Source organism: Engystomops pustulosus, chromosome 5 (genome assembly GCF_040894005.1).
Source record: "Engystomops pustulosus chromosome 5, aEngPut4.maternal, whole genome shotgun sequence".
Taxonomy (NCBI): Eukaryota; Metazoa; Chordata; class Amphibia; order Anura; family Leptodactylidae; genus Engystomops; species Engystomops pustulosus.
This window is the reverse complement of record NC_092415.1, coordinates 12197505-12223013: the sequence shown is the minus strand read 5'-3', so window position 1 is coordinate 12223013 and position 25509 is coordinate 12197505. Positions and strand designations below refer to the sequence as shown.

General features: G+C 43.9%; 1 protein-coding gene across 1 annotated transcript in view; it reads left to right on the top strand.

Moving 5' to 3' along the window:
• TG (thyroglobulin) overlaps nt 1-25509 on the top strand; it is a 136922-nt gene that overhangs the window by 8521 nt on the left and 102892 nt on the right. The window contains exons 6-25 of the mRNA XM_072154600.1: nt 3419-3525; nt 3687-3830; nt 4464-4649; nt 4804-5895; nt 6068-6649; nt 8015-8254; nt 9878-10003; nt 10363-10440; nt 10797-10906; nt 11769-11877; nt 12002-12202; nt 12866-13075; nt 13962-14116; nt 14406-14568; nt 18718-18924; nt 19289-19438; nt 21272-21442; nt 24233-24352; nt 24813-24928; nt 25084-25192. Coding sequence (XP_072010701.1) covers nt 3419-3525; nt 3687-3830; nt 4464-4649; nt 4804-5895; nt 6068-6649; nt 8015-8254; nt 9878-10003; nt 10363-10440; nt 10797-10906; nt 11769-11877; nt 12002-12202; nt 12866-13075; nt 13962-14116; nt 14406-14568; nt 18718-18924; nt 19289-19438; nt 21272-21442; nt 24233-24352; nt 24813-24928; nt 25084-25192 — 4376 coding nt within the window. The remainder of the gene's footprint in view (nt 1-3418; nt 3526-3686; nt 3831-4463; nt 4650-4803; nt 5896-6067; nt 6650-8014; nt 8255-9877; nt 10004-10362; nt 10441-10796; nt 10907-11768; nt 11878-12001; nt 12203-12865; nt 13076-13961; nt 14117-14405; nt 14569-18717; nt 18925-19288; nt 19439-21271; nt 21443-24232; nt 24353-24812; nt 24929-25083; nt 25193-25509) is intronic.

Sequence of the window (25509 nt, the reverse complement as noted above, 5' to 3'; positions counted from 1 at the left end):
TTATCAGCCGGAGTAGGAGGGTTTGTCTGTAGTTTTAGGGGTAAAAAATTTCGGATAACCCTGAAAATATTTTACAAAAGTCAAAACAGATCATTATTTTGGTAACGATCAGGGTGGGAATTGTTGGCTTGTTGGCGCAAATTGGGAATCTTCTGACTTGAATGATGAATTCGGAGAGGTTTAGTATTTGAATGTTTCATAGATCAGTACAATTGATTTGAGGACCTGCAGGTCCAACCATGTGACCACAGGTCCTTCAGCAGTATCATCGAAAGAGGAAGATATCTCTGAACATTCCACAGGTGATACATCATATGTGCAAACACTACACCCCAAAAAATAGGAAAACATATCAGCAATGCATAACATTATCTACCATTGCTCCTGGATCAAGGAGGGAGGTGGATGGACCCCGAAACAGAATTGAGGGTGGATTAGAGGGTACAAGGATGACGGACCAATGTCACAGTAATAATAATTCATAATAATTCTTTATTTATATAGCGCCTACAGTCTATGCAGTGCTGCACATGCATGTCATATTGGTCCCTCTCCCCATGGGGCTCACAATCTAATCAATCTACCAGTATGTTTTGGAGTGTGGGAGGAAACCGGAGGAACCCGTAGGAAACCTACGCAAACACGGAGAGAACCTACAAACTCTTTGCAGATATAGGCAAGAGATGATAAAGAGAAAATATATGGAATATATATAGGCAATAGAAACCTACAAGGCAGGGGTTCACCAGCCATGAGGCTAGTTGAGCCTCTTGCCTCAGGCGGCACCACCTGCTGCAAGATGGGAGGCAGAATCAGGGGTGCAGTCACCTGCTACAAAGCTTCACAAGTTAGAAAAGTAACTGACACCTGATACTTTATGTACAATACAGCAGAACCAAATCTGAGATACTGAAGGGGTTCTGTAGGATTCTGGTGGTACCTCTCCTTTCAATGAACTTTGCAGAAATTAGTGGTTCTGTGAAACTCGTTCTGGTCATTGCAGTTTCTTGTAGAAGTAAAGTTTATTGAAGAGTTACCGAGTGAAATCCCTGATATAGGATTGGTGGGTGTAGAACTTCCTGGCTCTGCTCACTCTGCCCCAGTCTATACAGCAAAGCTGACAAGTCAATAGTAGAACACAGACAATATCAGGGTATAGTGTGCGCTGTACAGGCCGGGGCGTGACCCTGGAATATTACATAATCTGGAGACGAAGGACGTGATATTTATTTCAGATTTCTATTAATGTAATAGAGGAATTTATATTATTGCGAAACCTTGTGATTTACGGACTGTTTATTCTGTTGTTTTGGTGGATTCCACATTCTTTTACTATGTGGGAGATTTGTGGTTATTCCAGAGATTTCAGGACGAGGGGGAAGCGATGCGGATCTCGTGTATCACAAACTAAACATTCGCTTCCTTCTTCTCGCTAATTACTTCTGAGATTAATGATTATTTTTTTGTTAAAATTGTTGAGATTTTTTTGTCGTGGGAGGAATTTATTATTCTGGTGGTTTAGGGTTTTACTTACACAAAATAGAAACACAATTTTGTATAAACTACATTACAGAGTATAACTCATCATATCTAATGGCAAAAAAAATATTATTTAAAGGAAATTTACCACCAGGATGATGGATTGTAAACCAAGCGCACTGACATACTGGTGTGTGCCCCCTCTGGCAGGATCCACTCTACTTTTAGCTTCTTATGCTTTGGTTTCTAAGAAAAAAAAGTTTTTAAAATTATGCAAATCAGCCGGAGGGACTCCGGGCTCAATTAACATGTATAGGGCCCCTAAGGCTCATTTGCATAATTTTAAAAACCTAAAAGACAGATGGGGCACACACCAGGATGTCAGTGTGCTTGGTTTACAGTCCTTCATCCTGGTGGTAGATGCCCTCTAAAGGAAATCTACTCATAATCCATCATGATAAACCAGAGACACTCATAGATCCAGACACCGTTATCCATGCTATCCATGGCCTCCTTCCTTCTTTTACAAGTATTCTAATGAGTTAGAATGGCTCTGGGGGGCTTTACCAGAACCCCTTTGTGCTGTAGCTTCACAGGCTGTTACACTGTCCCCCTTCCCCTGCTCCCTCAGCACTTCCCTCTCCCTCTGCCTGATGAAATGTCACATAGTGGAAGGGGAGAAATTCTTCTAACAGCTTGTGAAGCTACATCACGCAGGGGCTTTAATAACACCCCCAGAGCCCTTCTGGCTCATTTGCATAATTGTAAATCTCGATTTTACAAGTAAGTAGGCTATAGATAACGGATAATAGAAGATACCACAGCCACGGAGCCTGGTTCTATGTGTAAGTGTCTCTGGTTGTATTTTGATGGTAGATTTCCTTTACGTAAATTAACCCCTTAATGGTACAAGACAGAATAGTACGTCACAGTGTTCCTAAGGTTGTATGGAGCGGTACACGGCTGAGCTCTGTCCATACAAAACAGATGCAAGTACAGATCTTGCCTTTTAAGTGCTACAAGGAAAAACGGCACTCACATTTTTGCGCTGATGTGTGCGTGCCGCCATATTGGGGGGATTGACACCCCCTCATGGTATCATCAAGTAATAGCGATTGCGATGAAATGGTGGTGTCATATGGAGAACAGTGGAAGTCATAAAAAAATGGAATATTAAGATTGACACTTTGTGGTCCTTGGATGGAGCTCCGCCCTCCTGACAGTAGGGAGCCAAAAAGACTGACCATAATGCCAGTGGTGGCCATAGAGATGCAAAGATTAGGGGTTGGCGATGGCGACAAGACAAGAGATTCTTTTTGTCACCCATTTTTAAGCAAATCTACTGTATACAGGTGGTCCCCTACTTAAGGACACCCAACTTACAGACAACCCCTAGTTACAGACGGACCCCTCTGCCCCCTGTGACCTCTGGTGACCTCTCTGGATGTTACTATAGTCCCAGACTGCAATGATCAGCTGTAAGGCGTCTGTAATGAAGCTTTATTGATAATCCTTGGTCCAATTACAGCAAAAAATTTTGAAACTCCAATTATCACCGGGACAAAAAATTTGTCTGGATCTACAATTATAAAATATTATTCCGATTTACATACAAATTCAACTTAAGAACAAACCTCCGGACCCTATCTTGTACGTAACCCGGGGACTGCTTGTATTAGTCTTTGTCTTATAGATATGGATTAGAGTCCCCATGGACCTTCTCCCCTCTCACAGCACAGTGACATCATCAGTCCAGATCAACCTCCCCCCTCACCTTATGACATCACTAATATAACTACATAACCCCGCCCCTCACTCTACTGTCTAACTAATCAGACGCAATAGACTCGTCGTTATCGATATCTCCGCCTACTACCGATAATTAGGATGGAGGTGACTGGATGATCAGATGGTTCCATGATGTTCCTTTTCCTTTCAGGTCTCCAGATACATTCAAGACCTTTAAGTCTCTTAGAGAATCCTTCCCCGAGGTGTCTGGGTACTGTTACTGCGCTGACGCCCTAGGGCGGGAACTGGAGGGCACCGGTGAGTTAGAGGGGGTGGGGCCTATCATGTAGTGGGCATGCTCACCGCACAGAGAGGGAGGAGACATCATGTCCCATCTTCTTGCTCTTCCTTCTCCACTTTATTCTTCTTATGTGACAATAACTATCATCATTATATTGTCCCATGTCTCCTCCACTCAGGGCTAGAGATGCTCCTGGATGAAATCTATGACACCGTATTTTCAGGACTCCCCTCTTCACGCTCATTCCCAGAATCGGCCATCTATCGTATGCTGCAGAGAAGGTTTTTGGGTGTCCAACTAATCACCTCAGGAAGATTCAGATGTAAGTGCAACACCCCCCACCGGGGCCTAGCCTTTTCCTGGGGCCTGGAGGCAGCCTGAGCCCAGAAAATCTGAGTGGCTGGCGGTTGCGGCCTTGGCACGCTGGTGTCACGGTGCTTGGTATGGGGACCGGAGGGCTGACCTACAGCCGGGCAGGTCTCCAGCAGGTGGTGTGTGCAAGAAATAAGGAGGGAGAGGCTGTGGTGCTGGTTCTCCCTGAGGAAACCCCTGAGTGTCTGTGAGATTAATCCCTGGGTAATGGATGGGGAGCCCGTGGTGGTAACAGCCGTATCCAGGGATCAGACCGAGGCAACGTTGTGCAAATCAACTCTCAGTTCTTTATTGAACAATAGTTATCAGGCAACGGGCCTAAACAGTCAGACAGCAGATCTGGATTCTGGTACTGGAGTAGTGGTGGAGAGTGGTTTGCAGGATAAGGCACCGGCTGGGTAGTAGATTCAGACTGGGATAATGGAGATGAAGCTGTGTCCATACTGTGGAAGCTGCAGCTCTGGGTTAGAGTTTTGCATAAGTCCTAAATCTTATGAGTCTTGACCATGATATGGACCAAGCTGAGAATCTTCTGTATATGACACACGTCTCGTTAGTATTTTGTCTCTGATTTCTCCTCCAGGTCCTACAGCTTGTGAAGTCCAGCGCTTTACGTCTACACAGATGGGGGATGTCCACGTACCATCTTGTGAAGATGATGGGAGTTATAAGTCTGTGCAATGCCAACAAGGCGGCCAATGCTGGTGCGTGGATTACAATGGAAGGAAAATCCCTGGATCACGTGTCATGAGAGACGCACCAAAGTGTGGTGAGAGGCTTCATCTCTACTGTAATATTTGGTTTTTAGATTTCATACTGACCTGGCTCTGCTGACTGTGTCTCAGTCTACACAGCAAAGCTTTTTCATGTCATGTCAGATTATTCTGGATGTCTAAGATATCAGTTTTTTTTTACTCTTGTAGATAATTATGAAGATTGTTCTACTAGAAGAAGACAGGCGCTCTCCACCCTGTTATATGGACCTTCAGGTCACTTTGGTCAAAAAAGTTTGTTTCTTACTCAAGAAGAGGAGTCAGGAACAAAAATAAGCTCAAGATTTTGCCCATCCTACTTAGTGGAGACATTTCTGAATTCTGGTCTGCTGGCTGAGGCCGGTCAAGATGCAGAAGACTTGAAGATTCAGCTCAAAACCTTCCTTGCTAATACAGTCCTTGGGCTCTTTTCCTCCAAAACGCAAGTAGACTTTGCTCTACAATTCACATCCAACCCCCAAAAGTTTCAACAGACCCTTTTTGGCGGAAAATTTCTAAAAAATTTGGGTTCATTTAACTTCACCAGTGCGGTGGGTACCAATAGCAAATTTAGTTTTAGCAATTTGTTCCAACAGATTGGCTTAACCGGACAGTACAGTGGAGGAAACTTTAAGGAACTTGCAAAACTCTTTTCATCGAAAGATGACTCTTACTTGACGAGAGATTCCTCAAACTCATCAAAACCAGACTTTAACCTGAACCAGTCAGTTTTATCCAGTTTTGGGCGTGAAGTAAACCTACAAGAAAACCGTAACCGCATTGAGTACCTGGAGTCCATCTTGGAACGTAAAGAGTTTTCCACATTTCTCCGAGATGTGGTGTCCATCCCATCTTACATTGCTGAAGATGTTTATGAAGCAGTGAAGATACTGATGGAATCTGAAGCCTGTGAGAAGAGACCAGAAGGGGTATTTGTGCCATCATGTACCAAGGACGGCCGATATGAAGAAACCCAGTGCAGTATGTCTGAATGTTGGTGTGCTGATGAACAAGGTCGAGAAATTCAAGGAACGAGAACACAGAATCAACAACCGTTATGCCCATCGAAGTGTTTGAAGGAGCAGAAGACTCAAATAGCTTTACAGAGAAGCCAACCAGCAGGCGCGGACATCTATATTCCGGCCTGTGACCAGAAAGGAAATTTTTTGACGGTGCAATGTGCAGGCAAACATTGCTTCTGTGTCGACTTAGAGGGCAAAGTTATTCCAGGAACTCAAAAATTTTCAGGAGAAAATATTCAATGTAAGTGTTTTCTATTCCAACTAATGAATATACTTTTGTTCTATGTCTTTCTACATCTAATGTTCTACAGAAATGTATTCTAGATCTTAAGTTGTAAAAAGTAATTTTTTGGGGGGAGCAAGGGGAAAAAAGTTGATGATGACTATGTTGCACTGTGTTTTGCCTATTTTAGGTCCAAGTTATTGCCAGTTGGCTGCCAGTGATGCTTTTCTTCGGGTCACAAGGTCTTTGTTTTTGGTGCCTACTCCACCGCTTGACTCATTAGAAGTCTACATCCCCCAATGCTCCCTGGAAGGAGACTGGAGAGCAATCCAATGCAGTGGCCCCATGGAGCAAGCCTTCCAGTTATATGAGAGGTGGACCAATTTGACCGGAACTGTTTCATTCACAGACTCCCTGAAGGTCCTTCTGAAGTATAAGGAATCTTCTTCTCAAAGTTTTTCTGTCTTTGTGCAGACCCTTTACGACAATGGCCATCAGAATGTTTTCCCGGTGTTCTCCCAATATTCTCTCTTTGGTGATGTACCTCAAGAGATCCTGGAGGGCAATGTGTCCATGTTATTATCCGATAACATTCTGCTGAACCCGTTTATTTTCTGGAGACTGTTAAGTGGAAGCCTATCCTACTATCCGGGGTCATATAGTGATTTTTCCACACCGCTTGGACATCTAGACACACGCAGATGTTGGTGTGTGAATATGGATGGCAAACAAATTGAAGGAACCAAAACACCACCCAACAAGGTCCCAAAATGTAAGTTGCAGCATTTATACTCTATGAACCAAGGAGCTATGACATAGGGTTTGTAGATCAGCCACATATTCATCTTTGTACTTAGATGTTCAGATAACTGGAAGTCATTTTGAAACTCAGTAGTTGGGAAGGGACCATCGAAAAACTGAATCCAGTCTTATATTGAGCCTCTAAAGTTTTAGGTTCTAGGGCAGTGGTTCTCAGCTACATTTGGTCCATTTACTTCTCCGTAGACCTGAAGTCTTCTTGGTATAATGTAGCAAAGGTGATACAGGGGGTCTCATGGACTAAACTAGGATATCCATGAGAAAGGTCATCAACGTCAGATCAGTGGGGCCCTATACTTGGCACCATTATGTATCAGCTAGTGCCCACTGCTCGAAGAACAGCACCATGCTTTGTAAAGTGGCTCTACCTGGTAATGCAATTCATTAAATTTAGCTTTTTCTATTTTGATAAGCTGGTCATTAGGGGCTCTATGTATCAGAACTAGAGATGAGTAGACCCAACGTTCAAGTTCAGGTTTGGCAATATGTCCTGACATGGCCGACTGGCAACTGAACAGCCAATCCAAACGGACGCCCCAAGCAATTAGTAATGGCTGTAATTAGCCGGGGGGACACATCTGATTGGAGACACCCCTGGCCGGTCATAGCCATGGCTAGATGTTAGGGGCGTCCATTTGTCAGATTGTCTTTTCGGCTGCCAATCCACCAATATGTCCGGGTCAGGTGGTCAAACCCACACTTGAACGTCAAGTCTACTCATTTCAACTCAGAAGCCACTAATTTCATACACATTATATGTACATATTATAATGTACGTTATGTGTATATATAATTCATATGGATGAATCAAGACTGCTTTAATTTTGGAAAAAACTTTTACATCTAGACGCCTAAACATATTTAGATACCAGATCAGATTCTTATATTTGTTGACATCCTAAACCAGATCAACCAAGTCAATCTCTTTTCAGAAGTCAATGGAACATATTGCTAGAGAAATGATGTTTCCACTACAACTATATTGTATATGTTTGAAAATGGAACAATACCCTCTGGTTATTAATTAGAGTCTTGGTTCAGGACTAGGACAAGGTCTTTTGTTGCCTGTATCTGATATGGGACAACACTCCACCATCACCTTGCATTGTCTAGACTATTTCTATCTAAAAAGTGAGAAATTCCAAGAACTTTCATTGAAAATGCATCTTATTCATTCCCACCACCTCCATTCTCCATATGGTGGTGGAACAGTAGAATAATCGGGGGACAGGGAATATACGTGTTAATAGGTCATTAATATATTTTATTAATTCAAAAATACCCTTGTGCCCTTTAATTTTATGTTTTTTTTCGCCAGGTCCTGGGTCTTGTGAGTTAGCTAAACTACAGACGTCCCAATTCCTTGAGGACGCTAAGAAGATCATCACTGCTTCAAATTCTTCCCATTTCCCTTTGGCCTACAGCTTCTTACGGTCCAATGGGCTTCAACTGACTGAGAAGGATCTGCTCTTCCCTGAGCATGAGAGATCTGGGATTGGGTTATCGGAGAAGTTCTTGAGTACAGACGCCTATGGTCTGAAGCTTGCTGCCTATTCCAGTACGAGTTCCATGTGGTATCTACAGTATAAGTCTGATACATCGTGTTCTGAGACCAGGATTAGAGATGAGCAGATCATCCAAGACTCACCTCACTGAAGCTCCACCAAACTTTTTCAAAAGATTCGGTTTGGTTCCGAATTGGTTTGGACCGATCTTGCTTCTCTTGTCCTGATGTTCATGAAAATGTTTCATCATTTATTAAAATAATTTTTTCCCGTATCCTTTCTGCTTCACTTTGGACAAGGGACAGGCCCTTGGAAAAATTTGTCCAAAGTGAAGCAGAAAAGATTCCGATTCACTTTGATGCCTAAAAAAATATCAGATTCCTTCTGAATCTATGAACCTATGAGTATGTTCTCTCATCTCTAACCACGACTTCAGGGCCAATCTCTACTTATAAATGGGATGGTCTCAGGGAGGGGTTTATAAAGGGAGGTGACCATTATAACCTAGGACTGAGGTGATAGTGGAAACAATAAAATCTGAAGATCTTCTTGTCCTGAGCTTAATATGATGATGTCAGAGCGAGGCCCCTTTTTTTTTGGTTTTCTTCATGACTTCAATTTCAAACTAAAAGTTCGGGTTCAGACATTTGGGTCCCCCCCCATGGGTAACATCCATAATCTGTGGGTTTTAACTTCTCAAATCCTATGATTGGTGCTCCCCGTTAATGTCATGGGGAGCAACAATTCTTGAGAAAATGTCTGTGGACCACCAGGGTGTGCTTTGCCAGGGGGTCTTAACAATGGGTGTTCGGCCATTCCTAAACTTGAACAGGACCACTCATCCCTAATTCCTATCTAAAATTTTCCAACGCCTCAGATGTTTACAGCTTCAATTCCTCTGGTTGGAGAGAAAATTCTTTTTACAGTCATTTTTTATTAAAAAAGTTTTCTCTACAAAAATACCCAAAAATACTGCACATAAAAAAAATATATATTTAATTTGTTTACTTAAAACTTAAAGAAAAACATCTATATAGTAATATAAAAACATGACTTATATTACCAAATGGATGGTGAAACAAAAAAGTGATAAAAAAGAAAAAAAAAATTAAACGTAACGTGTACTCCAATAATACAACATATCGGGGCACATTTACTTACCCGTACCCGCCGCTGATCCGAAATGTCCGACGAGGATTCGGAGCTGCCACGAATCACTTATAGCGTGCACCCGATTTCTTGAAAGTGTCGCTTCCCCGCTCAGGTCCCCCGGAGTTCACCTTCTTCTTCCCAGTGTATGGGAGTGCTTGATCTTGCGACACAATTTGAATTTTAAATTCCGTGGTTTGTCCGAATCAGTCGGGTCATCCGTCGGCTGATTTGTGTCACATGAAAGCCGGCACCGATGCGCCACAATCTGATGTGCCAAAAACCCGGGGCAATTCAGCGCAAATTGGAAATATTCAGGAAACCCGACGGAAATGCGTCCGATGGACCCTTAGTAAATGTGTCCCATCATGTCCAAAAAAAACATATATATGTTGAAAGAAAAAGTAAAAGATAACAGTTTTCCTAAGGCAATGGTACTGTTTTTTTAGGGAATAAAATCCAGTATTTATAGACTTTCTAGTCCTCAATCATCTTTTAGTATTGATCTATATTTTCTTTGCCTATAGCTCTGCAGTTCTTCTGGCAAAGTGGAGCCAATTCTAGAGAGACCGCCCAGTTGTCTTACATCCCATACAGCCCTCAGTGTGATGGTCTTGGAAACTGGAACCCAGTTCAGTTTTATCAGGGGACGGGTGAGATATAGAACTTTTCAGTCTTCTTTCTTGTCATTCTATAACTTTAACTTCAATACGTTGTTGCGTTCATGGCGTTTAGAGTGGGGGTTACTTACAGTCATCAGCCACACAGTAAGACATTGCTCTAAAGCCTGTAAGTTCCTCATAGGCTGATATGGCCTAGATATAAGCCTGGTGACTGGTGACATCCATTATACTTGTGGAACCAGAGATCTTTTGCTCTGTATCTTGATGGGGCCATTGGCAGGAACCAAAGATGATCTAAAAATGGTGGAATTCTTTCACCAGGTTTGAGGCTAACTTCAGTTTTTGAAGAACCTATGGAGAATTGTTACGATTTGCTCTCTTTCCTTTAGGTCACTACTGGTGTGTTGATGATGAAGGAAGCTACATTCCTGGTTCCCTTGTGACAAGAGCTTCTGGACCTCCACAGTGTAAGACCTCTAGTTGTTATGACGGGAGACCTTGTATAGACATCCAGTTGGGCTTATTTAGCTCCGGGGAGGAAGGAGAACCTAGGCTCCTCATGGGCAGGTTGATGCTCTGCTGGTCTTCAAAGTATCTACTGTGGTTTCAAACAAAGGCAGAAGTCACTAGGAATGACTATGCTCTGACAGTTGGGTAGGAGAGTGCCTTGAGAACAAGCCATGAGACTTTCTTGTTTCCTGGTGGGTCATAGACATTTGATTACTAGCAAATCCTACCAAAGATGTGCCCAGAAATGTCTCAAGTTTATGGTCAGCTTAGGTCAGGTCTACGTAATTCATAACAATAGCTACGTCTTCTGCAGGCCGGACCTCTTGCCACCAAGCTCGGGCCAACTCTCTGATTTCCAGTTGGATACCCAAAAAATCTTCTGCACGTGGCATCTCCAGCCAGTTTATACCACGCTGCACCGAGGTAATATGTCATTACTTTATAATCCTGGAGTTCCTTTCTATAGAATCATATGTAGAGTCAACAGGTAACTTCTCCTGGTTAGGGCTTTCTCAGTAGGATGAGAGGAAAGATTATTTCAGTGTACGGTCAAGGTGGCACAACCATATGGTGTATAGTGAGGTCAGACTTTCAAATTGGTCACCTCTTTTTTCCTGTCTCATATAGGGACTGATTGTATCCCTAGATCCCTGAACAACAATGCTGGGGTGTCCCTAGATCCCTGAACAACAATGCTGGGGTACGGTCCACGGACGTGGTTAACTGCTTCAAGTTGCATAACCACAAAATGAAGAGAAATTTATAAAACTTTGATGCCTCAACTTATAGACAAAATTCTATGGTTTTTTTTTATGGCTTTCCAGTTGGTCGTGTCCAAGGGGGTCCAGACTATAGAAGAAGATCCTGGAGCTACTATATGGCTCATGGATTATACATGGATCCCTTCTCAATTGTAGTGTACATGAAACTACACAATTGGGCCACGGAAATAGGTTCATGATGGAACCAACCTCAACCCTTCTCTCCTAGATGAAGATTTCAGTCAAATTTGAGCCCCGGTCTATCGTTTCTTTGGAGGCCTTGCTCGTTTTTATTGTTATTTGCTTATGTGGACTTGGGATTCAGGTTGGGAACTGTTTCCATGGGAAGGTTGAAGAAGAACCAAGCATAGACATAACATAAAGACTAGAAGACCTGGTAGTGGTGCAGGATCAGGCTTTGAACTCCAAACACTTCTTGTAGACCATACAGGCATTCATGAAATGTTTCTGGTTGATCTCCTTTGTCTTTTTACACAATTACACATTTATTTCTTATTTTTTAGTCTGGACAATATTATACTTTACAAACGTCAGAGACAAGGTCCTGGTGCTTGCATCCAATAACCGGCCAAGTTGTCCTGCACGATGTTGGTGGCTCTGAGGACGTGACATGTAAGTGGAGGAGCTGGATTAATAATCAGACCTCATATCCTTAGGCCAACAAAACTATCAAGAGAATTGCAGCATGAGTTGTGATTGGAGTATAAGATGTGATAAAGCGTCTTCTCATACATAGGTCCAGGTCTTTGCACCATCGCTAAATCTGAAGCCACAGTTCTGGGAGAGCAATTCAGTCCCTCGTGTGATAATAATGGGAATCCCAGAAGGGAGCAGTGTGATCCGGAGAGAGATCGCTGCGTCTGTGTCTTTATACACGGTGAAGAGGCAGCAGGGACTGAAGTGGCCATGTCTGGAAAGTCAGGAGATCTCTGTCAGGGTATGGAGTCTAGAATTCTACATTTGTCTTCTTTACTTTAGAAAAGTAACATATGACGGGTATAGGCTGTCCCCACTGAGACATGTAGCCAGTTTGTCCTTGGGCTACTCCTGAAGGTAGTTTGTAAGTGTCCTCCTCGGTATTTACCCTTTACCCCTTTTTGGGGATATGGACTTTACTGCACAGTGAACCCCAGGTCACTACCTCTTGAAGTGGCTGAGGGAGGAGGGACACCAGAGCCAAGCACCAGGGGATATTCAATTTAAAAAAAAACTAAAAAAATAACATTTTTCAGAATTTATTGCATTTTAAAAGAGGTTTTACAGGCTTAAAAACTAAGAATAGGTCATCGATATCAGATTGAAGGGGGTCAACCATAGACCATCTGTTCTCTGCATCTGATACACAGATAATAGAACAGACAGCGCTGTTTTCTGTGTAGTGGCTGAACCAAGTTACTGAAGAGCAGCTCCAATTTCTATGAATGGGAGATTGGCTGCAGTGACACAGTTTGGCCACAAGACTGGAATGGCGCTGTCTGCTTCCTGTTCGGTTGTCTGTGTGATCTGTGTCGGTGCTGGGACACCCGTCAATCTGATTTTTCTTCTATCTTATGGTACAAAATATTCCCCGGCTAATCTGGAAATGTCTTGTCTCTGTTAGCTCCATTGTGTCCTCTTCCATTTGGCGCTGTGGATATCCAGCACGGATCTATTTTCTGTCAGGAGGTTTTGGAGTCAGGGGAGAAGTCACAGAGATGTCAAGTTCAATGTCATAAAGGCTACAGCGATGTCTTTCCAAGCGGCATATTTACATGTGACCCGAAAACTCAGCAGTGGGCCACACAGCCGCCTCATGTCCAGGCCTGTCAAAGTAAGAGTCTGATCTCCACTTTCATACATAAGGTCCATAATTCTTGCAATAATAAAGTTTTCTACAAAAAACTTCACATGCCACCACAGAAAACCTATGTTGTAAAGCTCTGCCTACTCCTTGCCACCACTAGGAGGAGCTCAGGAGTTTACTGTATACAGTATCCCCCAATGTTGGCTGCAGAAACAATAATTTTATCACACCTGAATGTCTGTGCAGAAAATTTTGAGCTCTGTGGCTAGAAATCAGCTGTGAGCCCTATAAAGATATAGGGGCAGATATACTTACCCGGTCCATTCGCGATCCAGTGGCGCGTTCTCTGCGGTGGATTCGGGTCCGGCCGGGATCTATTAAGGTAGTGCCTTCGACGTCCACCAGGTGGCGCTGCTGCGCTGAAGAGCATCGGAACGCACTCAAGTTCACTGGCCTATACCTAGTGAAAGTAAGTGCAAGCTCCGCGACAATTTTCTTTTTTTAAATGCGGCGGTTTTTCCGTATCCGTCGGGTTTTCGTTCGGCCACGCCCCCCCCGATTTCCATTGCGTGCACGCCGCCACAGATGCGCCACAATCCGATCGCGTGCGCCAAAATCCCGGGGGAAATCGGCACAAATCTTCGGGAAATATTCGGGTAACACGTCGGGAAAACGCGAATTGGGCCCTTAGTAAATGACCCCCATAGTCGGAAATTCATCACAAGAGATTTTTGGGCATTAATGTGCTGGAACATAAAAACACTGATCCATGAAAATGTGTAGCAATCTCCAAAAATTCTAAATTTTTGCAAATATGTTGCCACAGAGCTGAATTTGTAACACCTGACTGACTCGCCTCTGACACATCTGGTTGTTCAATTATCAGCAGTAATAAGTTTTATATTTACTACAGGGCTGGGGACCTTCCAAACCCTCCAAACCCAGGCCTGGTTCCAGCTCACATTGCCTCCTGGCAAAATGTGCATGAGTGACTACGCCGAGATCCTACAAACCTTTAAAGCCTTTATACTGGATGATCTGAAGTCACGAGGACTGTGTAGTGTTGAGGTAAGCCATTGACTTTTGGGATTGGTATCTTCACATCTTCAAGGGGGTCTAAAAATTTTCCTGGAAGACCAAATGGTCCTCAAAGAGACGTCCATAAGACCTTTGGTACAACTCATGTGATTGTATTGGGTTTCGTTGTGTGGTTTCTCCAATGTTTGTAGGAGATCGTCCAGATCATGAGATGTTCCATGGTGTTGGCAGTGGTGGACATCGATGGACATATTTAGGTCTTGTCCACCACCATTAGTCATGTATTGATTATTACCACCGCTCTTTTCCCATGGTGCAGATAGACCATTTTGAGAGTCGTGGAGAAGGACGTCTGTCTGTATGTGATGACTCCTCTGTCTACGTAGAATGTTTGTCCACCAGTCGCCTCGGAGTGAACATCACATGGACGGCTCAGCTCCAACAAATCCCGGAGTCTTCCCTGCCCACTTTACATGACATTGGTAGGTAGTTTGATGGAGGTGAGTGCGTGGGGGACCTCTTTTTTTAAGCTTTGTCACTGAGAGGAGACCTGAGCTCCACAAATGTCCTTAACTTGGCCACTGATCAGATGTCTTGAGATCTTCCCGACCTCTGACTTGGATTGGCCAAGGTTGGACCATTATTGATATAATCAAGACTTGTTATAAGCCAACAATAGCTTGAGTAGTCTGAGCATCAACAGCGGAATGGTTCCTTATATCCAATATCCAGGGCAAGAAGAAACCAGAGGAGACATTTTGACCTCTAGCACCTTTTTTGATGACTTAAATCAGGATCATGGTCAGCTGGCCTCGGTACCTAAAGGGGTGTCCCCACTACAGTGATCGCCCTATTTCATACCTCACCACTGTTGGCGTGACCATTGGCACATACAGAATGTGGGTTTGCATTTGCCATAAAGGGTCCGATCTGACTACAGCGCTGGTGCCCAGGCTTTCTGCTCACGTCCTTGTGACTATGATGGAGCAGCAAACAGGCCATATGACAAGTGGAGGACACTGGCCAAGTCTCTTATCATCTTCCTGCTTCCCTCCCCATCTGCTTTCACCTTGAAACCTTTGCTGAATTCCATCTTGCTAGCAAGACAGACAGAAGCTCACTGAGATGTCTGACTACATAGCGGTCTAAGGAGGGGGAGGGGGAGGTCAGAGAAGCTAAGTCTCTACCCACCAGTGCAGAGGTAACTAAGTCAGAGACAACAGAGACAGAGACGACAGAGATGGAAGATGATGGAAAATGAATGACCAAAATAATTACCCCTCAGCATGAAGGTGACATGTTTGTGGTTTATTATTTGGGTCACAGATAATGATACAGATCACTATTCACCATTAATGGATTCGGCCGTGGCCCCAGTGTCCCATCTCTGTATGTAGAGCGCTGTGCAGACAGTGACATGTCACAGGGGTTAATCCGGTGGCCGCTGTCTGGTGCTCTGCGCTACATCGATGATCTTATTTATCACTGAACTTCACACTAAGGCAGGTTTTTGGTCACTTTAAAAAAATTTTTAGATTTGGATTCTCTGGCAGCATTTAATATAGTATACATGGTTGTTAAAGTCAGCATGTTATAGAGAAGGAGGAGCCAAGAAGTTTGTACATAGTGTCCTATCTGCAGGCAGCATGTTATAGAGAAGGAGGAGCCAAGAAGTTTGTACATAGTGTCCTATCTGCAGGCAGCATGTTATAGAGCAGGAGGAGCTGAGCAGATTTTACATAGTGTCCTATCTACAGGCAGCATGTTATAGAGCAGGAGGAGCCAAGAAGCTTGTACATAGTGTCATATCTGCAGGCAGCATGTTACAGAGCAGGAGGAGCTGAGCAGATTGTACATAGTGTCCTATCTGCAGGCAGCATGTTATAGAGCAGGAGGAGCTGAGCAGATTGTACATATTGTCCTATCTGCAGGCAGCATGTTATAGAGCAGGAGGAGCTGAGCACATTGTACATAGTGTCCTATCTGCAGGCAGCATGTTATAGAGCAGGAGGAGCTGAGCACATTGTACATAGTGTCCTATCTGCAAGCAGCATGTTATAGAGCAGGAGGAGCTGAGCAGATTTTACATTGTGTCCTATCTGCGGGCAGCATGTTATAGAGCAGGAGGAGCCAAGAAGCTTGTACATAGTATCATATCTGCAGGCAGCATGTTATAGAGCAGGAGGAGCTGGGCAGATTGTACATAGTGTCCTATCTGCAGGCAGCATGTTATAGAGCAGGAGGAGCTGAGTAGCTTGTACATAGTGTCCTATCTGCAGGCAGCATGTTATAGAGCAGGAGGAGCTGAGAAGATTGCACATAGTGTCCTATCTGCAGGCAGCATGTTATAGAGCAGGAGGAGATGAGCAGATTGTACATAACATCCTATCTGCAGGCAGCATGTTGTAGAGCAGGAGGAGCCAGGAAGCTTGTACATAGTGTCCTATCTGCAGGCAGCATGTTATAGAACAGGAGCAGTTGAGCAACATAATAAGGATGATAACACCATCATAAAACCTTTTGCTTTATTTTAGGGGAAAATTATTCTTTTACAATCATTCTGCAGTGTTAGACTGTATGAACCTCTCATATATGTAGGGGTAACAGGTGCCGGTGAAGGGGGACCCCACATTTTGATTTCATTGTATTACCCGGACTTTGAGATGTCTTTTGGCTCACTTAAAACTGAAAAAAAATGACAATAATTTCTCCAGTTCCCTCTCGGAGGCTTCATCAGATCCGCCAGCAGGTTATGGCCACATTGAGAGGAAGCGCCAAATCCCGGGACTGATGTTCCCACTAATGAGAGATTGCTGAACATTGCTCAATTTCTGATGCAAGAAAACAGATCTGTCCGTCCCAGTGTCTGGGTCACATAAAGTGTAATCCTGGATTTAGAGGAAGGAGTGGGATTCTGGAGGAGCACGATCCTGGCAGCTCAGGGTCCGGACACCAAAAATAATACTTTGATTCATCCCAAAAAATGTTAAAGGGGTTGTCCGATTGCTTTGATGTGGCATTGTGTGAAAATAATTAAAATCAGTTGTAAGTTTCTCTGCTTCTTTGCCAACAGCATGTTATAGAGCAGGAGAAGCTGAGCAGATTGTACATAGTGTCCTATCTGCAGGCAGCATGTTATAGAGCAGGAGAAGCTGAGCAGATTGTACATAGTGTCCTATCTGCAGGCAGCAGGTTATAGAGCAGGAGGAGTTGAGCAGATTGTACAGAGTGTCCTATCTGCAGGCAGCATGTTATAGAGGAGGAGGAGCTGAGCAGATTGTACATAGTGTCCTATCTGCAGGCAGCATGTTATAGAGCAGGAGAAGCTGAGCAGATTGTACATAGTGTCCTATCTGCAGACAGCAGGTTATAGAGCAGGAGGAGCTGAGCAGATTGTACAGAGTGTCCTATCTGCAGGCAGCATGTTATAGAGGAGGAGGAGCTGAGCAGATTGTACATAGTGTCCTATCTGCAGGCAACATGTTATAGAGCAGGAGGAGCTGAGCAGATTGTACATAGTGTCCTATCTGCAGGCAGCATGTTATAGAGTAGGAGGAGCTGAGCAGATTGTACATAGTGTCCTATCTGCAGGCAGCATGTTATAGAGCAGGAGGAGCTCAGCAGATTGTACATAGTGTCCTATCTGCAGGCAGCATGTTATAGAGCAGGAGGAGCTGAGCAGATTGTACTCAGTGTCCTATCTGCAGGCAGCAGGTTATAGAGCAGGAGCTGAGCAGATTGTACATAGTGTCCTATCTGCAGGCAACATGTTATAGAGGAGGAGGAGCTGAGCAGATTGTACATAGTGTCCTATCTGCAGGCAACATGTTATAGAGGAGGAGGGACTGAGCAGATTGTACAACTTGCAGGCAGCGTGCTATAGATACTTCTAATAAAGTTTGCATAACCTTACAGTCCTGAAAAATTAGACACATCCTGGCCCAAAAAGAAGGGAGTGCTAGTTGGCTGTGAGGTTCTCAGGGGCGGGCATAAATGGAATAATATTGATTAACCTAAACCTACCCCTGTCCCCAAGTGTCTCCTAAGATACAAAAAAAATAAAATTTTTGGTCATAGCTAATCAAAATTTCCAGTGATAATATTAGGGCATTTAAGCCCCTCCCCTGGGAAAGCCCTCCCTAATCTTCCAAGTAACGCCCACTTTCTGTTACGGTATACAAAAATTTCTATCCCTTGCAGGTCGAGACCTTGCACTTTTGTAATACCTAACCAACCCTTTCATTGTGCAATTATAAACTCCGCCCCTGCCCAGGAATACTTACAAATGGGCGGGAATACTCAGTTTTTTGCAAATTTATACATACCCCCTAAAGTTTCTTTTGAAGGACGATCCTATAAAAATGATCATGGTTGAAGGTAGACATTGCAACCAGTTTAGGGAGGGACCAGATTGTGCATATTGGCTCCGCGGGGGCGGGACTTTCCTATTATAGCATAGGCAGATAATCTCCTGATATGAAGCCATATGGTCTCCTTATGCCCCATTTTGGGTTATACCTATAGGTATATGTATACATAATGGTGATCAGTGCTCAGCAGTGATTGATGTAACATCGCTATGGCATATGTTGGCGCCATATACATAGTAATGTAATCTTCTCCCCTTATAGAAGCCGCACTCGCTGCCGAGGACTTGGTCGGGCGCCTCTTATCTCTGGTCAGATCTGGCAGCTACTCCCTGAATTTGGATTCCAAGCTTTTTGTGGCAGAGAAATCCGATTTCCAGCCGGAATCACGTATCACACTCGGCTGCGCTAACGGATTCCAGAAAATTTCGACATCCAGGAGAGAAGAGATTGGGGATGTGGGAGGCTGCGGTATGTGACATCTCTATGTGTGGATGAGATCTGACATTGCTCCAGGGGAAATGTATTATTTACTGAAGGTCATGGGTTCTGCTCCAGTCACATCCAGAGCTGCATTCATAATTCTGCTGCTGCTGTAACTCTCGATGGCCATACATCTAACTGCAAACATCTCAAAGCAAATGATGATAATGATGGGATATTAGTTAAAATTCAGAATTCAGCTTTGAATGTGACTAGAGTATAAATAAGTTATGCTACAAAATACCCGAAGCCCAGATGTAGCTGAGCTGAATCTGTCGTTTGACCTCTGTCGTGTATTTCATTTGAATGTAAGTCAGAGAGGTGACCTGCAGTCCTATGTAAATCTTCGCAGGGATCTGCCCAGCTGGGAGTTACTCTGAGGATGGAAGATGCTCTCCCTGCCCTGTGGGATCGTATCAGGAAAAAGCCGGGACAAGTAAATGCATGAAGTGTCCGCTGGGCACCAGCACCCGCTACTCCGGGGCCTTCAGCCGCAGCCAATGTGAGTGTAAACCCAGGGGACAAATGTCTCACATACAGTATGTAGCAGCAGGACTGTGATATATGGATTTATATTTCAGGATTGTAGCTTCTCCAAGTTCATTTGGGGCGTGTCCTCACACTGCTGTGCTCTTAGCTCTTTACAGCCAGTTTAATAATAATAATAAAATTCTTTATTTATATAGCGCACACAGATTCCGCAGCGCTGCACAAAGCATGTCAAATCGGTCCCTGTCACCAATGGGGCTCACAATCTAATCAACCTACCAGTATGTTTTGGAGTGTGGGAGGAAACCGGAGGAAACCCACGCAAACACGGAGAGAACATACAAACTCTTTGGAGATGTTGACCTGGGTGGGATTTGAACTCAGGACCCCAGCACTGCAAAGCTGTAGTGCTAACCATGAGCCACTGTGCCGCCCTCATAGGCGGATTAAGATGAAGTTCCACATGCAACCAGTGAGCAGGCGTGGCGCTGTTTATGGAGAAAGCTGCAGTATTTTTCCTCTCTTGCATCCTTAAAGGGAACCTGTCTTCAGGTGTTACCCCACTATTAGCCCCTTCAGATAGGTGATCAAATGTTCTTTGTAGAATTCGCTCTTTAATGTGAATTCTCATTTTATATGAATGACATGAGATGAGTCCAGTTTAGTAGTTGCAGGGGGAGGGTCACTTCTGAACCCCCTCGCTTCTGTTCTATATCAATTTTTAAACATGTTAATCTCACCTTTTAGATACCATCAGGCTTATGGTTCTGTGACCTACAGACCTGGAATTACAGGCCGTTATTCCGAAAATATTCTGGACCTGGATCTTTATCTGCATCTTCAATGTCCAGCTATGGATTTAGCTGCCTGTATCTCTGGTTCTGTAGCTCGCAAAGCCATAAGCCTTATGTGATCTGAAAGATAAGATCCACATCTTTAATATGACACCAGCAGCATGTTTCTAGGTGCTATAGAACAGAAGATAGGGGTTTTCTGAAGTGACAATGCCCCTACAGCCTCTAAACGTGACACAACTAATTTGAAAATGAGGTGAGAAGAGTCATATTTGCCCGATTTTGGGAGAGATTTTTTTATTATAGATAAACAGGTAAGATTTCACATAAAAGAGGAAATTCTAGAAAGGACATTTCATCCCTTGCCTGACGGGGTACTAGGAGTTTCGTGGGATTAAACCTAAGTGAACCGTCCCTTTAAGGAGCACATGTTGCATCTGGAGACACTTGTTCCAACGTAGCAAATCCCTTCAATGTGCTCCATGTGTTGTGTCAGCAGAAGCGAGGGGATTGTTTGTGTTACATTTGTGTATTGGAAACATTTTGGATACATGTTTATATCCCGCGGCTCCTGGAGAGACCTGGATCCCATTTTTGGAGTGATTGACAAGTCTGTGACCGCGCCGGACCCCGCGTATGTGCGGAACAGATGATAAATGTGTGTGACAGGCAGGCCGTGGGGGCGTGGGGGGGGATTAAGAAGACATAAAAGTTTTTTAAAGGGTTTTTTTTTATTGATCTGATAATTGACCTTTATATAGCAGAATAGGGGGGGTCTGACACTAAGGACCCTCCAAAAAACATAAAAAATACAGATAACCTATTATCCTGCATATGAGATGTTGATCTTTCAATTTTAATCTATAGAGGAACCTATAGAGGTGTTAATCCTCCCTGCAGCACCCCCGCAGGAGAAATAATGTATTACACCACAGAATTCCATAAAACACCTTCTATACAAGGGTCCGGAATAAAAGACCCCCCTCTTATTACATCATAAACCTGTCCTATTATACTCATGTGTCATAGACTGTATCTATCCTGGATATTAGGTCTCACCGGCTGCCAGAGGAATGAGCGAGGCTTAGAGTGTGACCCCCTAGGACGGATCCTTGCATCACAGCGAGACACAGACACTAACAAGTATTACTGCGCTGACAACTCAGGGGAGAAACTGATGTGGACGGAAAGTGACAGCGAGCTGACAGAGGAGCAGTGTGTATGTGAGTATCTGCGATAGTCTGCAGCCGCCATCACACAATACAATGTATCCAGGAAGATTCTACATCATTTACTCTGCAGAGTCCGTCCCAAAAATCCTCCTCCCCCCTGACAGAAGTCATGAAAATATATACAGGTCCCCAAAGTACATTACAAAAACCGGAATAGTTCTTCCATCTCAAATGAAATATATTTAAATCAGGATAAATTCTAGTGTAAGAGGCTCCACCCACTAAATTAATATATATATATACTTTGCCTGAATACATTTTGGCAAATACTTTGATTATGTACCAGGCTGCTCAAATTATAAAATAATGCATCTCAGGAATTATTATAGCTCAGAACATATATACAGCACCAGAGCCGAGCTTAGTGTATAGATACAGCACCAGAATTAAGCTCAGTACAAAAATACAGCACCAATACTAAGCTCAATACAGAAAAACAGCAGTAGAGCCAAACACTTAAAGCAACAGAACCAAGCTATGTACAGAAAAACAGCACAAGAACCAAGCTCAGTATAGAAATACTGCAATAGGGCTAAGCTCTTACAGCAATAGTACCAAGCCCCATACAGGAATACAGAACCAGATCCAAGCTCAGTACAGAAATACTGCACTAGGGCTAAGCTCTTACAGCAATAGTACCAAGCCCCATACAGAAACATGGTTGTTCAGCTGATCAAATAAGATTTTCTCCCATTTTCTTATTCTCCGCACCTCAGAATCCTTGCACTGTGATAGGCCAGGATAAGATGGGACGGTCTGTGTGGGTGAATAGCACTATAGATAGATAGATAGAGAGAGAGGAGGATTGTGGGTAATACAGTGGTTACAGGGCTTCTGAGATACTGAGAATTCTCAAGATGACAATGACTCTACATAATACATGCATTTTATGTGTAATTTGAAAATTTCTATTCTTTACATCCAGAGGTTGACTCCCGGGGTTCAATGCACTGCTATATACAGAAATACAGCACCAGAACCCAGTTCAGCACAAACATACAGCATAGAAACCAAGTTTTGTACAGAAATACTGCACCAGGACTGAGCTCTGTACAGAAATACAGCACCAGAACTGAGCTCTATACAAAGATACAGCACCAGAACTGAGCTCTGTACAGAGATACAGCACCACAACTGAGCTCTGTACAGAGATACAGCACCACAACTGAGCTCTGTACAGAGATACAGCACCACAACTGAGCTCTGTACAGAGATACAGCACCAGAACTGAGCTCTGTACAGAGATACAGCACCAGAAATGAGCTCTGTACAGAGACAGCACCACAACTGAGCTCTGTACAGAGATACAGCACCACAACTGAGCTCTGTACAGAGATACAGCACCACAACTGAGCTCTGTACAGAGATACAGCACCAGAACTGAGCTCTGTACAGAGATACAGCACCAGAACTGAGCTCTGTACAGATACAGCACCAGAACTGAGCTCTGTACAGAGATACAGCACCAGAACTGAGCTCTGTACAGAGATACAGCACCAGGACTGAGCTCTGTACCGAAATAAAGCACCAGAACTGAGATCTGTACAGAGATACAGCACCAGAACTGAGTCTGTAACCACAATGACACATAGAGGGGCAAAGGATTTGTTTCCCCAAACGAGAAGATTATCTGCAAAATTGTTTCCTTTTTTTAATCAAATAAAAAAACACTCAGATAACAGCTATAAAAAGATAATCAGAATTATTTTGGGGGGTTTTGTTCTGATGTTATTTTTGCCTCTTATCTTTCTGATTGCTACTGCCCCCTATCTGCAGGCAGGATGTAATGCAGAGGTTTACCTGCCCTGAGATTTCTACTGCCCCCTATCTGCGGGCAGGATGTAATACAGAGGTTTACCTGGCCTGAGATTTCTACTGCCCCCTATCTGCGGGCAGGATGTAATACAGAGGTTTACCTGCCCAGAGATTTCTACTGCCCCCTATCTGCAGGCAGGATGTAATGCAGAGGTTTACCTGCCCAGAGATTTCTACTGCCCCCTATCTGCGGGCAGGATGTAATACAGAGGTTTACCTGCCCTGAGATTGCTACTGCCCCCTATCTGCGGGCACGATGTAATACAGAGGTTTACCTGCCCTGAGATTTCTACTGCCCCCTATCTGCGGGCAGGATGTAATACAGAGGTTTACCTGCCCTGAGATTGCTACTGCCCCCTATCTGCGGGCACGATGTAATACAGAGGTTTACCTGCCCTGAGATTTCTACTGCCCCCTATCTGCGGTCAGGATGTAATACAGAGGTTTACCTGCCCAGAGATTTCTACTGCCCCCTATCTGTGGGCAGGATGTACTACAGAGGTTTACCTGGCCTGAGATTTCTACTGCCCCCTATCTGCGGGCAGGATGTAATACAGAGGTTTACCTGCCCTGAGATTTCTACTGCCCCCTATCTGTGGGCAGGATGTAATACAGAGGTTTACCTGCCCTGAGATTTCTACTGCCCCCTATCTGCAGGCAGGATGTAATGCAGAGGTTTACCTGCCCTGAAATTTCTACTGCCCCCTATCTGCGGGCAGGATGTAATACAGAGGTTTACCTGGCCTGAGATTTCTACTGCCCCCTATCTGCGGGCAGGATGTAATACAGAGGTTTACCTGGCCTGAGATTTCTACTGCCCCCTATCTGCGGGCAGGATGTAATACAGAGGTTTACCTGGCCTGAGATTTCTACTGCCCCCTATCTGCGGGCAGGATGTAATACAGAGGTTTATGTAGCAGGTCAAGGAGTTTTCTTACAGGAACTAATATTGTATCGTCCTTCTAGTGTTACGTAGGTTTGAGATGGTCCCTGAGGACAACCTGTTGGTCAGTAATGAAGATTCTGGTGCTGATCCATCCAGTGGAGTGAAGGAGAAGAGGGGACGACTCCTGGACTGTATCACTGGTAAGTCATAAGTAATACATTCAGGAAGGTAGAGTGTAAGCTTATAGGTCTAGCTCTGCTTTAGAGGGTTTATTCACATAATTTCTTGGTTGTTTTCTATTATTCTGATAAAGGAGACAAGTCTTATTCCACATTTTCAAATATCTTCATAAAAATTATCATAAAAATAGCCCAATTCTCTGGGTTGTGGTCAGTATGGGGAACTGCAGTCCAGCTTCCATTATTGTAAATGAGAGCTGCAGTAACACAGCGAGGCCACTACTTAGAAAATGGCGCTGTTCTTCCAGCTCTGTTCTCTGTGCTGATTCTGGTGCATAATCAGCTGATTGGTGGGTTCCCGAGTGTCAGACAGTAATCGATATTGATGAATGAAAGTATGAATAGATTGATGTATTAAAGATAGAAACCCCCTTTAATCTCATAATTCTGTATCATTCTCTCTCTCTGATTATTACTACAGATTGTGCCATGGATGTAGATTGTGACTACCTGACAGTAACCACCAATGGCTCCGGGGTGATCTGTCAGCTGTACCCGGGGGAGGGACCCCGCATCATGTGCAGCGCAGATAGTCAGGTATGACCCACCTCTGGGGACCCCCCTACTCCAGCCCCAATCCTAGGAGAAGCCGGGATCTCACAGGATCCTAATATGTCAGGACCTGAGATCTTCCAACTGTCTAAGGTCAATAAGAAGATGATAAAACTAAAAATACATTTGTTTTATTCCAGATTTCTGATGCCCTGGGGAACTCCATCTCCTCCAGTATGGACGCACCGCGCTGCCAGTATAGGGTACAACTGGTGACAGCAGGAAGTGTCACTGTATACAGGAAACGAGGTAACAATCACTATCATTACATATCCTGTATTATACTCCAGAGCTGCACTCACTATTCTGCTGCTGGTGCAGTCACTGTGTACATACATGACATTACTTATCCTGTACTGATCCTGAGTTACATCCTGTATTATACTCCAGAGCTGCACTCACAATTCTGCTGCTGGTGCAGTCACTGTGTACATAGATGACATTACTTATCCTGTACTGATCCTGAGTTACATCCTGTATTATACTCCAGAGCTGCACTCACTATTCTGCTGCTGGTGCAGTCACTGTGTACATACATGACATTACTTATCCTGTACTGATCCTGA